The sequence below is a fragment of the Vombatus ursinus genome, unplaced genomic scaffold, assembly GCF_900497805.2.
Source record: "Vombatus ursinus unplaced genomic scaffold, bare-nosed wombat genome assembly UNPS02014789.1, whole genome shotgun sequence".
NCBI lineage: Eukaryota > Metazoa > Chordata > Mammalia > Diprotodontia > Vombatidae > Vombatus > Vombatus ursinus.
The window spans coordinates 8,820,745-8,837,600 of NW_020954567.1; the positions used below are offsets into that span (position 1 = coordinate 8,820,745).

Sequence of the window (16,856 nt, forward strand, 5' to 3'; positions counted from 1 at the left end):
AAGAATAATTTCATTTAACACAATGAGAATGGAGAATACAGAATTTGGTCCCAAAATGATCAATCAATACAGGGTATTTAGGTGTATTATTTTCTCATTGTTCCTGTTTCTCATCATGCTAGATGACCTCTTATTTTGTAGAGAAGGGAAAAAAGAGAGGTAATACTGGGATAATTTCATAATTAAAAAGACTAATAATAAAAAAGACTAATGAGACAGAAAATTGATTCTTGGAGCAAAAATCTTTTAGTCAGCAGTTTAACACATTTAAAAAAAGGTACTGAATTTGGACTTCAATGGGCATGCTTAAAGATTATTTTAATTAAGATCCTATTTAGTCCTTCATCAATTATTTTGAGTGTCCTAGTTTCAAATACATTCCTTTCTTCTATAAACTTCTGAAAGAGATGAACACCACCTCCAACACCAAAGTAATGTGCTTTACTTGCTAAAAACACTTGTCCATTTTCATCCAACAAATTAGCTAAAGTTTGATGGAAAGCACTGTAATAGCTTGGATTATAAATGGTCTCAGAGGTAAGAATGATGTCATATTTTGCAAAAGCTTTTTTGCTGCTTAGGACAAGTTTGGAAAACTCATACCATTCCCCAGAAAAGAATCGACATCTGCTTAAAAGTTCTTGTGCTGGGTTTGAGTTCCTCCGTCTTTTCAAATCTGGCTCACTTACTTCATCATCTTTACATTCAAAAGTGGAGTTCACTATTACATTGGGAATGGTTATTTCATCAATTACAGTGCCATTATAATCTTGAAAGTGGATTTCTTTAGCTTTTCCCTTGAGGGCAACTATCCCCAGAAGCCCTGCTCCGCAGCCAAGGTCCAACACTCTTTTCCCAGCAAACTGCGCTGCTTCATCAGCCAGATAAGCTAGAAGGTCAAAGGTACATTCCCAGATTTTCAAACCTCCTTCATAGACACCTGTGATGAGATCAGAGTGAGAAGAAAGGCTTTGGGATACTATGTCTTCTCCACAAGAGCTGTCTTTCAAAAAGGCCATTTTCACTACTGACAAGTTTACATGGTGGAGATCTGGTAAAACTTCTACCACTTTATTTTCTACCACTTTCTTTAAATCTTTAGGGACATCGTGCTCTTTGGCCACTTTCAAACCAGGCTGCTTTTCTTTTGGATCCCTTATGACTTCATCTGATTTAACCAGTGAGTTGTCATAGACTTGAGAAGCTTTAACTTCTGCTGACAATTTGCATCTCCACAAAGGCTCCTCAGATAAGTCACATTCTTTGGAGGACCATTTTCCATCTTTCTGTTTTCCTTTTTGACTCTCTAAGACTGATGTCTTTCCTGAAGATTCCAGGCCTAAGGCCTCATCTCCAAAAGCTGGTAATTCATTGTCTAGGTGGCTGTCTATAGTAAAATTAAACTGGAATGCCATCTTCCCATTAAATGGACAGAACTCTGATATGCAAAGTGTTTCGTAACCATAAACAAAATATGAAGTAGTAGTGAAATCACTATTGATTTGAGGAAGTTTCAACATTCATCCAATGAATTTGTTAAAAGACATTTTTCCTGAAAAGCTTGCTGTGGTGAAAAATCTCTCTCCAGATATTTTAATCTATAGCCGAAGCACAATGTTCTTGAGTTCACTGTTGCCTTGTATGCTTTTATCATCTCTCAATTTTGCTACAGGAAAAAAAGAAACAAAATTGAATTTATCAAACCAGAATGTCACAATTTGCTGACCTGTGATATAAACTCCCCAAGACACAAAAGATTTGCATATAGGACCACTTCCTTGCCTGTTACTCCTAGGAACCTTGCCAAAGGAAAAAGTTCCGAAAAGCAGAAACAGTTTAGGGATAGCTATCTTGGTTCCCCTGTCTAAAAAAAAATCTTAAATTGTGGAATTAAAAACAATTGTTATGCTAGCTTAAGTTTCACCAATTATATTTGGTTTAACAAAGGATCTATTTAACAAATTCTGATATCTCTGGTAGGTCCCAAATCAACAAACACTTATTAAATCTTGGAGTTACAAAGATAAAACCAGGTTGAATGGCTTTCAGTCACATTAAATTGTATCAGTTAGACAGCTTCCCTCCCAAAATGGCCAGACCAGAGGGGGCTGTGGAAAGAGAAAAGCTGAGTACTTTGGCAGTAGGACAGGTCTAGAAAGGGTATTGGGGATAGGGATGGAAACGGCATAGCATAAATACATGATCCTATGTTCCAAGAAATAGATGCCTGGAGAGTGGGGCATGAAGAGATAAGAGGAGATGAATAAAGGGAAATGAAAGGATGCCAAAGGCAAATTTTTTTGTTTGTTTCAAAATTTGCCTAAGGCAGGATCTTTACTCAATTAAAAGCTTCTTTCTTTTCCCTGCCCACGACCTTGCTCCCAAGGGCAACAGGATTCAGGCTAGAATTGTCAATGTTACAGTTCTATTACTTTATATAAATTTAATCACTGAGATATTGGCTCTATGGAAAAATAAACGAACCCTGAACAAAGATTTACAAGATAACTTTTGGAACGAGAGCCCTTTATAAATGGAACTGCCTACATATGGGAAATGCAGGTTAGACAGGAGATCCTGAATTCAACATACTGTCCCATTTCTTACGACCATAAAGAAGGCAGAGTGGTAAAGTGGAAGGAAACCTGGATTTGGAGTCAGAAGAGCTGACTTTGACTCTAGCCCTGCTCTTTACCTGTTATGTGACCTAGGGCAATTCAATTATACATTTTTAAAATGTATTCAACAATGTGAGACGTACTGGAGGACGCTATAAAGACAAAAAAATAATCCCTGCCCTCTAAGAATTTACTTTCTACTTACCTTACGAAGATAAGAAAAAAACAAAAACAAAAACAAGATAATTTGAGGAGGAAGAGAGCACTAACACTTGGGGAGTTCTGGGAAGTTTCAAGTAGGAACTGATATCTAAACTGATCACTGAATGGAAAAAAAGGGATCCTCAGAAGGGATAAGCAGGTAGTCTTCCAGACAAGAGAGACAATCTGTGCAAAGTTTATAGATGAGTGATAAAATACAGCATTAGGAAATACCTTCTATGGCAATTCATCTGGACTACAGACTGTATGAATGGTAGTAATGCTAAATACAGCTGGAAAAGCAGATTGGAGCCAAATCGCGGTGACAGCCATTGAAGGTTTTTGAGCAGGACTGACACGGTCAACCCTGTGCCTTAGGACCTGAGAAAGTCATCACTTAACCTCTCTGGGTCTCAATTTCCTTTTCTGTCAAATGAGAGGAATGAATTAGGTCACAGATATAGGGCTGGAAGGGATCTTAGAGGCCACATAGTTAAAAATCCCTCAATTTACAAGCATTTGAAGAAGGGCAAGGATACATATACTTTAAAACCTTCACCCACGGTAGGCATGGAGCCATAGGGAGCAACCAAAGGGTAGCAGACGCTGTTTCCAAGGCTGGTTCACCTTCAGCAGGGGTCTAACTTGTTTCATGATGACTAAGAAGATTATAATAACTGATATTTAGATGACATTTTTAAACTTTTGTAAAGTCCTTTGCATACCTAAGTCCAATGGGTATTATTAACCTCCCATTACAGATAAGGAAACCGAGGTTTAGCTGGGTTAAGTGATTTGCCCATGCCCATCTAAGTGTTAGAGGTAGGATTTAGATCAGGTCTTTCTGATCCCAAGTTTAATATCAACAATAACAACAACAATAAAAACCACTACTTAATAGCATGTTAAGATTTATTTGCAAAGCACAGAAGCAGGATTCTGACCAGATCTTTCAAATCCCAAGTCTAATAATATTAATAGCAGCTGGCATTTAATAGCACGTTAAGTTTTGTTTCTGAAGCCTTTTACAAATACTAACTCATGTGATCCTCTAAAGTCCCATCTTCTTCGGGAAGCCTCCTCCAATCCCTCTTAATTCTACTAATAATTATTTCCTGTTTATCCTATATATAGCTTGCTTTGTATCTGTTTGTTTGCATGTTGCATCCCCCTTAGATTGTAAGCTCCTTGAGGGCAGGGGCTGTCTTCTACCTCTTTTTGTATCCCCAGCGCTTAACACAGTTCCTGGCACGTAGTAGGCACTTAATAAATGCTGACTGAATTGAACAACCCTGAGAAGTAGGGGCTGTTATTATCCCCATCTTACATAAAGGGAAACTGAGGCAGGCGGGACGAGACTTGCACAGGGTCACACTGCTGGTAAGTATCTGAGGCTGGATTTGAACTTGGGCCCAGCGCTTTATCCACTGCACCATTTAGCTGCCTACAGCTACCCTGGGGATCCCCTTCTACCTGTGTCATGGTGCAGGGAATCCAGGTTTTTGGGGGTCACTACGAGTCTGATCCCCAAAAGAAGCAGATTCCACACGTGGGACGCCTCGCTCCGGAGGACTCCAGTGACAAATCTCGGGAGCTCAAGCCCTCCCTGAGGACGTAGGCCGAGCCCCGTGTCCCGCCACTATTTGGGGGCTCCGAGGAGTGGGTCGACCCCTCCTCACCCAGTCCGGCCGCCGTCCAACCTCGGGTTCTGGGATTCCATCCTCCGCTTGGGAACGCTCAGCGTCTTCCATTTCCGCGAGGGCGCGCGCAGTAGCTCCCCTCCGCTCCAATCCGACGCCGGCGTCAGTGGGGATCTCGGTGGGAGGGAGTTCGCAGAGCCTGACGGGACAGTGGAGGATTATTTCCGGCGCTAGGAAAGGGCGGGACGCGTTTGAAGTGGCCAAACTTTGTGTCTGCTCAGAGAGAATGTCTCAGGACCGCGCGGAGCCGGCGACCACCGTGGTGCTGGAGGAGTTGGCAAGCTGGTCCGAGGACCTATGTCGTCAGGAGCTGCCTTCTGTCCTGCCCCGGCTTCTCATATCCTTGAATGTCCGCTGGGTCGGAGGGAGGCGGGAGTCCGGGTCCCTCCCCCATCCCTCACCTGTGGGATGCGCGAGCGTGCCTGTCGCGCATGCGCAGTGCTGAAGCAAACGAAAGGAAGGGTCTGAGGGAGTACTGCAGCCTTGCGCCGTGGCCCGATGGTGGCGGTGGGGCGAGATGTCGGGGTGCCCCTTAGCGTTCGGGAGAGGGTGTCTCTTTGCCGCCCGCGCTCTCTCCGCGGTGTTTTTGTGATCCTCTTTTATTCCTGTGGCTCCCTAGACTCCCAGGTGCATGATATCATCTAGGCTTTTTTGCCTCTGCTGTTAATGGTATAACATGACCCTTGATCCTTCTTAGGAGAATTCACACTGCTGGTCATTTGGGCTGGCCTTAAGTACCTCCACTGTGAGAGTGTAAGCGAGTCAGCTCCGTGGCAGTCTGGGATATGCTCAGCCACATCTGTGAGTTTCTAAAAGTACCTGGATAACAAATGCTTCTTACCTAATAACTGTAACATGTAATTATATATGGCGCAGCGGATAGAATGTCTGGCCTGGAGTCAGGAAGACTCATCTTCCCTAATTTAGATCTGGACTTGGACACTTTCTAGCACCCTCCTTGCCTTAGTTTCCTCATCTGTAAAATGAGCTGGAAAGGAAATAGCAAACCATTTCAGTATCGTTGCCAAGAAAAAAATTTTATAAATATTATTTTATATAAGTATTTAAACATAAATTACATAAAAATTATAACAGTGCTTCAGATGACCACCTGTGTCAGTTGAAAAACTCAACCTTTCTGGTACTCATTTTCTTTAACTAAAGTGAGGAGTTTGAACTAGATGATTAGAGGCAGCATGGCATAGTTGATAGAATACTGGGTTTGAAGTGAGGAGTCCCACTTCAGAAACTCTTTAGCTGTGTGAAATAACAGCCGAGTCTCAATTCTTCGTAAATGAGGGGGTTACAATCATCTCAGATCGCCTTAAAGGTCCCTTCTGCCTATATAGGATACTAAGAACTCCACAGGCCCTTTGAGCCCTAAAATTTATGACCACATCTTCAAATTGTCAACACAAAAATAATCTCCAGAGTGGGTTTTATAATGTGGGAAGGTAAACAAAAAAAAAAAAGAAAAAGAAAAATATAGCCTTAAAACTAAAAACCAAATGCATTTGGATGATTAGTTAAATGTTAGAATTTGGTAGGATCATGTTGATTTCAGTTTAGGATCCAATGTCTGAGATTTCAGTGAAGATAATAGTAACTTATATGCTACTTTATAGTTTACAACAACCTTGTTGCATCAACTATTACTTCAAAGTATTGCAAGTATTTAACTCTTTTTATAGATGAAAGAATAGAATTTGAGAGGTTATGTAATTGACCTGAGGTCACATAGGTTCTAAATGTTGGAGCTGGAACTTGAACCCAGATCATTCGAAGCCTAGTCCAGATTCTTGATTATTGCATGAGGGAAGCCTTGTAATTTAATAGTTTACCTCACTAGCCCTAAAACATTAATATGAAAGTCTCATAGACTACTAGAGGTAGAAAAGACCTAAGGTGTGCTCTTTCCAACCCCTTCCTTTTGCAGGTGAGGAAAGAGAACCCCAGAGAGGTCTCCTTATACTGAGGGTTCTTCATTTGTGATCTATGAACTTAAAAAAAATTGATAACTCTTTCAATATAATTGGTTTTGTGATCTTATGCATCTTGTTTTATGCATTTAAAAACATTCTGAGGAGGGATTCATAAGGCTTCATCAGACTGTTAAAGGGAACTATCCAGGAATCAAAAAAGGTTAAGGAGACCTGTGCCTTACAGGTCTTTTTTTCTGTAATTTGTTCATTCAGGGAAGATTACATAGGATAACTTTTATTCGGCACTCACCATTAATATTTGTAGAGATTCTGAAAGAGGTGAAATGTTATTATATGTGGATATGAATTATGTTGTATAAAACTATCTAGACATTGCTACTTTCTACTTTTGTGACTTTGGGTAAATTATTTAATCCCTCTGGGCCTCAGTTTATTAAATGAAGGGGTTGAACTAGATGATCGCTAAGGTTCTTTCCAGCTCTAAATATATGTTTCTGATTTACATGTTAACCAGGAGTTTATTTTAAATCTTACAATAAGAAAAGTAACCAGTAACTCTGTACACTAAATAACCAGTGACTTTGTGCTGAATTGGCTTGATTGTATTCAGGATGCGTTTATAGGCAGGATTTTTGTTGAGGCCTGTACTAAGAAAATTTCCGGTGTTCAATTCAATAAATATGTTGTTTATATTATAATTAAATCATAATTATATTATAATGACACTGCATTCCAAGAAAGGTTCTTGTTGAAATGACTAATATTTTCAGGTTGTTGGAAAGCCCATTTTCAAACTGGTGGCTATTTCAAATTATGCTGGGTGTTCCTTAATTAGTTTACTCTATGTATCAGTGTTCTGATAACTGGAAGGATCACATACGTAAGTAAGAATGTCTTGATTGTGTGGTTCTTAATTTTCGTGTCAGTGAAGTCTAGATTTTGCATCACAGTGGAGATGCCTTGCTCACTGGAAAATAAATCGGTGCTCATTTTTTAGTTTCTTATAGCTATTACTTTTAGTGAACATAAAGTATTTGACCCAGTTCTCAAGCTAGAGTGCTTCTCTGTTCAGAAAGGAAAATTTAATCACACTTTAAAAAAGTCAGAATCTGTGTTCTTTTTACACTTCTAGTTATGTGGTATCTGGATAAGTTTGTATAACTTACAGAATTCAGAGTTGGAAAGAGAGCAAACATGAAGTAGGTATGGAACTGCACTCAGGACCAGAAGGACCATAGATCACCTTTGACACGTTCTGGCTGTGTGACCTGAGGAAGACAATTAACCTTTTGGTGATCTAGGCAACTCTTTTAAACTACATGTTGCAGATAAAATGCTGACTTGCATTGGTAGAGAGAGTTTCCTCATTTAAGGGGTTCTTACACCAAAGAAATCACAGAAACAGGTCCTATCCCTGTTGCAGGGTTGGATAGGACATGAAAGGCCATCTTGTCCAAACCGTACCTTGTGATGAATCCCATCTACAGCATATCATAATGGTCATTCGGTCATTGCTTAAAGGTCTCTCTAAGTGTGTACTACCTTCTGTGGTAGCCTATTTCACTCTTGGACAACTCTTAATTGTTAGTGTTTTATTTTATCAAGCAGAAGTCTTCCTCTTTCTGTAACTTCCACCTGTTTTTCTAGTTTGGTGCCAGGCAGAACAAGACTAATCACTTTTCCACGTGACAACTCTTCAAATATTGAAGACGGCTTTCATCCCTAAGTCTTCTCTCAGTGTTATTCACCCCAATTTCTTCAAATAGTATGAAGACAATTCCATGTTTTACTCAGATTACCTCCATTGGGCCCTCACTATCTTCTCCTCATCCTTCCTAAAATATGGCACCCAGGACAGAACATAACATAATGCTCCAGATGTAGCCTGACCAGAACACAGTTAAGTAGGACCATCTCCCAAATATATGCCTATCTTAATGCTGCCTAAAATCTTAATAGCTTTTTTTTGGGTAGCCACATCACAACATCCATTAAGTGATTCGCCCAGGGTCATAGCCAGTACATTTAAGAATTTGGAATTGAACCCCCAGGTCTTCCAAACTCTTGAGTGTGATTTGTTCCTCTACACTAGACTGCTTTTGTATACAAAATATATACAAAGTAAATAGAAAGTAGTTATTAGGGAGAAGTGCTAACAGCTGGGAAGATTAGGAAAGGCCTCACATAAGAAGTAGCAGTTCAGGTGAGCATTTAAGGAAGCTAGAGATTCTAATTAGCTGTTTTCTGGCATGACTTGATTTTTTTAATGTTTATTTTAATTTTTTAAAAGTTTTATTGATGCCTTTTGTTTTTACAGTGCAATCATTTCCCCTCTTAATTGCTTCCTCCCCATTAATCCCACCCTTTTAGGGAGGGAGTTACATCATATTCTTCGGGACCAAGATTGGGCATCATATTAATAGGACCCACCTTTTTTGGTTTTTGTGAGGATCAAATGAGTTAACATATATAAAGGGCTTTGTAAACCTTAGGTCACTGATAAACGCTAGCTGTTATTATTCTTGTTATGATAAAACAGTCCATATAACTTTATCCAGAGTGGTTTTTGCCTTATACTCCAGGAGAGCAAACTAATAACAAAGAGGGGAAAAAAGGGTAAAAAGCCCCACTGGAAAACCAGTTGAACAGAATTAACACTTCAAACAAGAACTGCAGTAAATTCAGTGTTTCACACCCCTAGGTCCTTACCTTTTCAAAGAAGGTAGGAAAGTGTATTCTCTTTGGGGGGGGGGGTCAAGTTTGGTTATTGTAATTTCACAAAATGGTGGTTTAATTTTTTGTTGTTGTCCTTTCTACCTACAATATTGTAGTTGTGTATGTTATTTTCCTGATACTGCTTACTTCTTTTTGCATCAGTTCATGTAAATCTTCCCATGAGTTTCTGTGCTCTTTGTATTCATTATTTTTTATAGCACAATTTCTTATATTCCATTACATTAAATGCCACAAATTTGTTTAGCCATTCCCCGGTCATTGACCATTGATTTTATTTCTAGTTTTTTTGTTTCTACAAATAGTGCTATTAGGAATATTTTGGTATATAATTGACCTTTTTACCACTTACCTCCTTAGGCTATATACCTGGTGGCTGTTGGATCTCTGGGTTAAAGGTTATGTACATTTTAATTGCTGAATAATTTTAATTTACTTTCCAGAATTCTTTGGGGAATTCACAGCTCTCCTTAGTGTGTTTGTCATTCCACAGTTCATCCAACATTGAATATTGTCATCTTTTGTGATTTTTGCCAATTTTTGGGGTGGAAAAAGTAACCTCAAAATTGTTTTGATTTTCATTTCTTAATTAGTGATAACGGAGTAATTTTCATGTGGCTATTAATAGTCTGCAATCATTTTGAGAACTATTCATAGCCTCTGACCATTCTTAAATACCTGTTTTATTTTTTTCTGATTACTTGTATCTCTTTATTGGTTAAGAATTCTTCCTCAGATATATCTACAGCTTTAGTCATATTTATCTTTTCTCCTCATGTTTTTATGTGTAATTTTTAATATTCAGATAGATCATATAACCATTTGAGCATATTGTAGTTATGTAGTATAAAATATTGAGCTAAATCTAATTGAAATTGAAGAGTTAAGAGGAGAAAATTGATAGTCTGGAAAGTAGGAGGGAATGGGATAAAGGGTACTAGCTTTGCAAGATGGAGAGCTCTAAGATGGGTACCTTGAGGGTCTATACTCCTTGGCTTACAACCTATTCATTCTTCAACCCTTAATAGTCAAGTTTTTGTCCCCCACTTTTCTGAAACTCTTCTCTGAAATATTACTAATATGTTCCCTGGTTTACAAATCGGTGACCGTATCTAAGTCTTAATCCTCCTTGACCTCTCAGTATATTTTGTTTCCAGTTCTTTGCTAGCTTAGAGAGTACTACTATGAATATTTGGTATATATTGGAACTCAGAAAACTCCAGTGATAGGGGCAGCTAGGTGGCACAGTGCATATGCTCCCCCCCACCCCCCCGGAATGAGGAGGACCTGAGTTCAAATCCAGCCTCAGACACTTAACACTTACCAGCTGTGTGACCCTGGGCAAGTCACTTAAGTCTGATTGCCTGCAAAGGTTAAAAAAGAAAAAGAAAAAGGAATGAAAAACTCCGGTGGCTTCCTATTGTGTCAAGAATAAAATTAAAACGTCTCTGTCTAGCTTTTAAAGCCCTACAGTGCTTGGCCTCAGCCTGTCTTTCCAACTTCATTGGACATTGCTCTCCTTCTTGGCCTCTGTAATTCAGCCAAACTGAACTTGTCTCTTCCTCACACACTACAGCCCATTTCCCACCTCTCTGCCTCTACATTGGTGGGCCTCCGTACCTGGAACATACTTTCTTCTCACTTCGGCCTCATGGCATCTATCTCTCTTTTTTCAAGATGTAGCTGAAACTCCATTTTCCTCAGGAAGCTTTTCCTGATCCCCCAAATGCTAGTGCCCTCCTTCCCCAAACTTCCTTGCATTTCATTGTTTTGTATATATTTGTATTTATTTACTTTGTATTTACACTGTATGTACTTACATATTTACTTGTTGCCCATTATAACATCAGCTCCTTTCGATTTAGGAATAATTTCATTCTTTGTTCTCATATCCACAGTGCCTACCTCTGTGTTTGGCAAATAGTAGGTGCTTAATAACTACTTGTTGATTGATTGCGGTGTATCTCCAATATTGGGATTGCTGGGTTAAAAAGTATAACCAATTTAGTCTCTTTACTTGTATAATTCCATTTAACATGAAGGAAGCATTTTCTCTAGAGGCACACCACTCTGGTTTAAGTTACTTGATAGTTTTTCTTCTAAGAAGGGTAAATGGCTACTCTTGACATTTTAAATTGAAAATATTTTTTAGATAATACTTAAAAAGTGGATGCCCATCCTCTGGGGAATGATTAAACAAATTGTGATACACAAATGTAATGATGGAATATTACTGTGTCATAAGAAATGATGAATGTGATGAATGCAGGGAATCATGGAAAGATATGTTTGGTTTCTCCTTGGTTTCTACTCCATCAGCATCATCATCATCATCATCACCATCACCATCATCACTCCCCCCCACCCCCAATAAGCTCATCACCAGGAAGCTGAGCATCATGGAGATTTCTTTAGTTTTCCTACTTATACCCATTTGTACCCTTAGTTACCTCTTTCTCTGACTGGATGGCTTGAAGGGCAGAGCAAAAGACTCCCCCCATTGTCTCTCTTTATAGAGGGCTCAATTCCCAGCCAAATCTTCATTTTATACCAGCTTCTCCGCTTGATTTTGACCCTCCCATCATTATCCCCTGCCTGCTGTCCCTATTCAACTTCTTGTGTATTGTCTTCCTTTTTAGATTGTAAGCTCCTTAAGGTCAGGGACTAACTTTCTTTTTCTTAGTGCTTAACATAGAGCCTGCCATATAGTAGGTCCTAAATAAATGTTTATTGTATTTTACTTGTTTGAAGTGATACAAAATGAAGTAAGAACAACCCTAAAAAATGATATGCATAATGACTACAACAATGTAGATGGAAAGAAGAACACAAAAAATTGAAACTGAATGTTGTGAAATTAGGATGACCAACTTTGGCCCCAAAGAAAGATGAGAAAGCACTTCCCTTTCTACTGTATTTAAGTGGGGGACTATGGATGTGGAACACTGTATATAATGGCAGAGCTTTTTGTTGTATTAAATTTGCTTGTTTTTTTTTTTTAACACTTTTCTCATGTAAGAAGTGGCTTTTGGGAAGGGATTAGAAGGGAGTGATAAACATTGTGTAATGGAGATGATTTAAAAACAAAAGATATCAATAATAGTAATTTTGAAAAAAATATAACCTATACTTGAATTTTTCTTCCATATGTTAATATACTGTAGTCTCTGTCATAATTTTACTGACTTTGATTAATCTTTTCATAAAAGCATGCAAATCTTTCACTTTATAGGAGTTCTCAAGATTCTTACAGAAATGTTTCTACCTCATATCAACTACTTAGCATTGGAACAGTCATTTTTTTCACAAGTATTACCAAAGGTATGACATTTATGGATAGTATTATGTATTTATAAACCAAATAAAAGAAGGAAAGCTTTAACCTGAGAATATATTTGTATTTAGAATATCAACTATTAGAGAGACAGCCTTGGAGTCAGTAAGACCTGGGTTCATATTCTGACTATGACCCATATTTGCTGTGTGACCTGGGCAAATCACTTAACCTCTCAGTGCCCCAGGGAATTGAAAAAAAATTATTAGTTGTTCAATGGCAAAATTATTTTATCAGTTCATGTGTCCTTAGACACATTTTTATACCTCTTGTTTAAATAACCAAATGAAAATTCAGAATTCAGGATTGATAATGTAGTAATTAAATTCATTAGTTTTGTTTATCTCTCATATATTTTAATGATAGTTGTGAAATTCCATCTTAAAAAAAAAATCTTTAAAATAAACCCTTAAGAATGACAACAATTAAAAAAAACTGGGAAATTAGGAAAATTTAACCAGTTGACAGATTTAAGTTCTCAATAGTTACCTTCATGCTCCACAAAGCATGGTAGTAAATTTGTAGCTTAAACAAAGATTTTATATATGATTATCAGGTTCAAAGTAGGCTCTTTAATACCACCTTGAAATCTAAATTTTTTTAGCAGTCATCACTTGCCTTGGTTTTATTACATAGTCTAGTCCAGTTAGTTCATTTAGAGACATGATAGTGCAAATGTGAGGCCATTGTTCTTAGACCCAGCCACAATATCCCGTGAGAAACTATTACATAGCCCATTCTGAGCATCCAGTGCTGACCAGGTCTTTTGAGAAAGAGAGAGAGAAAATACATATGTATGTGAAAAAGGGAATCGAATAGGATAGTTGAATAGATAGCTTGGTAGAAACATTATTAGAGAAAAACATGCATATCTTCAATTATCTTAAATCTTAAATACATATCTTCATTATGGGTAAACCAGTAGAAAAGTGAGCATTTTTAATTTCTCCACCATAAAAACTGGATTTTAGAAATTTAGTTTTGTGGGTTATGTAGAAAACATATCTTAGTATTGCTAGGGTAATTTCAGATTCTGTGTTTGTTCTTCGATAGGAGTTGTAGCAGTATGTAATTTTTCCTAAATTTTTGTCTCAGAAGCTGTCAGTGTTAAGTAAATAGACAAAATCAGAGTGTGCTGTTTTATGTTCTTTTAAAATTGAGTCATTTTCTAGAGATTTCTGTTGTTTAGTACAAATTTCTTTGCCTTTCAGACTGTAAAATTATTTGATGATATGATGTATGATTTATCCGGTCAGGCAAGAGAGTTATCGAGCCAAAATTTAGAACTCCAGGCCACACTAAGGAATATTTTACAAGTAAGTAAAATCCTTTTGATTAAGGGGAGAGACTATGTTAAGAGACTATATAGATAAGTCAACAAGTGAGCAAGCATATATTAAGCATTAACTATATGCCAGACACTGTGATAAGCACTGGGAATACAAATATAAGCCAAAAAAAAAGACAGTACCTGACTTTAGGGAGCTCACATCCTAATAAAGGGAGATAGCCTGTAAAAGGAGGTTGAAAATCAAGGCAAGTGGGGTGTCAGAGGTACTTGAATGGAGCATGGAAGAGGAATCTGGAGGGGCAGGAGCACAACTGAGAGGAGTAAGTATAGGATTGGCCCAGGCCCCTCCTCAAAATGGAGATTCCTGAGAGGAACTCACAGAGGATTGGCCACAGGGATATTCCAGGGTAAGAAGACTGCAGAGAAAGCTTCCAGATAAAAATGCATTTCAGCACTATAAGTGTTTTGATGCGTATTCGTTATGTGTTACTAATGACCAACAGCACCAATGCCAAGTTTGAAATTTAATTCCTAGAAATTGTAGATATTGCTATAGAAATGCTTGATACCAAGAATTTATAGTTGTATTTTTATATGTATTTTCCTTTCTCTCTGTATGTATCCTGAAGTTGACCTCATATTTTCTTATATGTATATACTTTCCATTCCCTGCTCCCTTCCCCCAGTAGAGTGTAAGCTTATTGAGGGCAGGAACAGTTTAATTTTTGGTTTCATGTTCCTAGCCCCTAGCATAACCCCTTGAAAACGGAGAGATTTAATAGTGTTTGTTGAACTGGATTCAATTTACCCTACCTTGCCTAAAAAAAGAATGATATAATATAGCACAACCAACTCAAAATCCACATGCATATATTTAGAGCACTTATCGTTTAATCTTTTTCCTTATTTCTAGTCAATGGTGCAACTATTAGGAGCCCTTAGAGGATGTGTACAACATGTTTGTACTCTGCAGGAATCCATAGTTCTAGAGAATATACACAGCCTCCCCTCTTCAGTCCTTCGTGTAATCAAGAGCACGTTTGTACATTGCAAGGTGGGTAATGGCTGGAATTCTGAATTTATTAGCTAAAGAAATATTTGGTGGGTAGGCACTAGAATTTTGGAATTTTACAAATGGAAGTGACTGATGTACAGGGAAAATGAGGATTTGGCATTTTATCCAACCTGGCGAAATGAGATGCGTGCCCCATGGGATACCTTTATGCCCTGTTGTTTTGCAACAAGCTGGTTTTTTTTTGGCGGGGGGGGGGTGGTTTGCATTTATGTTGACTAAAAAAGTCATTTCATCAAAAATCTTATTGTTATAAAAAAAGATAGAGATTTATGTTTAGCTATAGTTATATTCTTCTGATGGTAGGAGAAAATGGATTAAGAACATTTACTTCTAAAGCAAGAAGAATTTTAAGCCTAGGGTCTGTAGACTTGGATGGAAAAAAAATTACATCTTTATTTCAACATACTGTAATTGGTTTCCTTTGTAATCCTTTTTATATATTTAAAAACATTTTTAGAAGGGGCCTATAGGTTTCACTAAACTGCCAAATAGATCCATGATACAAAAAAAAAGATTTAAAAACCCCTGCTCAAAAGGAAATAACTGGTCTTTCCTTGATTTATATCTACATTCCAGGTAGTTTCCTGGAATCAGTCCTAGAACTGATATAGACCTTGAAGTAATAGGACACAAGGAAAATCAAACAGCCTGACAGTTTTCATTCTATCTAATTCTCTGGAGGTCATAGATACCAGAGCAATGATTGCACTATCTGTTGTCCCTTTCACTTTCTGTGTAAGCAGCCTAACTCCCTTTCTGTTGATGTATTCCACTTTCATTTATACTCACCATATATATTTTCATTGTCATTTGGGTCATCTGCAAATTTGATTATTCTAAAATCATAATATTCTGTGATTTACAGCAACTTCTCACTGGGAAAATGCTGGTGTTAAAAGGCTGGGCTTTTGTGCCGTCAGACAGCTTGAGCTCATTGAAAGCACTGCAAAACATATCCCTTCCTCCTATTAAACTCTGGACCTGTGAAACATATAACCCATTATACCACTGAAAAAGAGCATTCTATGAGTTAATGAAAAGGAAAAAAATGCTTTCAATTGCTAGCAGGATGCTAGGGAGAGACTAGAGGTGATGTCATTCCTTTTGCCAATGCTGGTCAGCTCCTTCTCCATGACTGATTGTCCAAGAGTAACTTCTCAGGGTCATCCAGCCAGTGGAGCTGTGGCTAGACTTGAACCTAGGTCTTCAGCCTCTGAAGCCAGTCCTTTGTCCACTACGCTAAGCTATCTCTAACTGGCAAAATGAACTTGGAACTTTCTCTCATTTGTTTTCTCTCTTTTGTTTACTTGTAATCAGAATAGTGACTCTGTGTATGCTGGACGATTGCACCTGGTTTCAGATCTTCTTCAGGCCCTTTTCAAAGAGGCTTATTCCCTTCAGAAGCACTTAATGGAACTACTTGATATGGTCTGTATGGATGCTTCAGTGGTAGAAGAAGATGATACTTCAGATATGGTATCAGGTGCATAGACAAAATTTGTCCATTTATATTAACAGTGTAAAATTGCATTTTATATGACCCCCGTGCCCACCACTGTAATAAAGGTGATTGTTTCTTTAGATACTCAGTGTAAGTATAGAATAAGTTAAATATCATTGGATAATATTTTAAATTAATTTTTCTTGGCAATAAGTGATAATCTTTGTACTTCATTTAATTCAGCTGCTGTGCAGAGAGTCCTGTGCAAAGTTCTGGAGACGTGCAAAGTTTAGATAAGATACAGTCCTTGCCTCTGTAGAAGAAGAACAGGACACACTTACAGATGACTATAATGTCAAGAATATAAGTATATTAGGGTGATGCAAACAAATGCTACATGGGGTCTGAAGAAGGAAGGGAGTTGGTGACAGCAGAGGCTGAGAGGGATTAGTCAGAGAATGCTTAATAGAGGAGGTGGCATCTGGGTTGGACTTTAAAGAACTGCTAAGAGTTTAACAGG

At 38.0% G+C, this 16,856-nt stretch overlaps 2 protein-coding genes across 8 annotated transcripts in view; one reads left to right on the plus strand and one right to left on the minus strand.

The window, feature by feature from the left end:
• Window positions 1-238: 238 nt before the first annotated feature.
• METTL18 (methyltransferase like 18) lies at window positions 239-4,606 on the minus strand. 2 transcript variants are annotated; one of them, XM_027868333.1, is made up of 2 exons: window positions 4,499-4,606; window positions 239-1,666 (listed from the first exon to the last, which is right to left on the minus strand). In XM_027868333.1, exon 2 carries the CDS (start codon window positions 1,518-1,520, stop codon window positions 294-296), a length of 1,227 nt encoding a protein of 408 aa, XP_027724134.1. In that variant the 5' UTR covers window positions 1,521-1,666; window positions 4,499-4,606; the 3' UTR covers window positions 239-293. The 2 variants fall into 2 exon arrangements, with proteins under 2 accessions (XP_027724134.1, XP_027724135.1); XM_027868334.1 differs by having other exon boundaries at window positions 4,293-4,606.
• A 79-nt stretch (window positions 4,607-4,685) lies between these two features.
• The window catches only part of CUNH1orf112 (chromosome unknown C1orf112 homolog), a 69,010-nt gene continuing 56,839 nt past the window's right edge, over window positions 4,686-16,856 (plus strand). For 2 of the 6 annotated variants that reach the window (XM_027868320.1, XM_027868321.1), the window contains exons 1-6: window positions 4,686-4,856; window positions 7,303-7,342; window positions 12,428-12,516; window positions 13,741-13,845; window positions 14,734-14,874; window positions 16,213-16,378. In XM_027868320.1, coding sequence (XP_027724121.1) covers window positions 4,746-4,856; window positions 7,303-7,342; window positions 12,428-12,516; window positions 13,741-13,845; window positions 14,734-14,874; window positions 16,213-16,378 — 652 coding nt within the window. In that variant the 5' untranslated portion in view covers window positions 4,686-4,745. Of the gene's footprint in view, window positions 4,869-5,026; window positions 5,147-5,202; window positions 5,321-7,302; window positions 7,343-12,427; window positions 12,517-13,740; window positions 13,846-14,733; window positions 14,875-16,212; window positions 16,379-16,856 lie in introns of those variants that run through there. The other 4 variants (XM_027868327.1, XM_027868324.1, XM_027868326.1 and 1 more) reach the window with 4 other exon arrangements.

Excerpts from the sequence above, each read along its gene's own strand:
- METTL18 (XM_027868333.1), bottom strand. The coding sequence starts at position 1,520 with ATGTTGAAACTTCCTCAAATCAATAGTGATTTCACTACTACTTCATAT.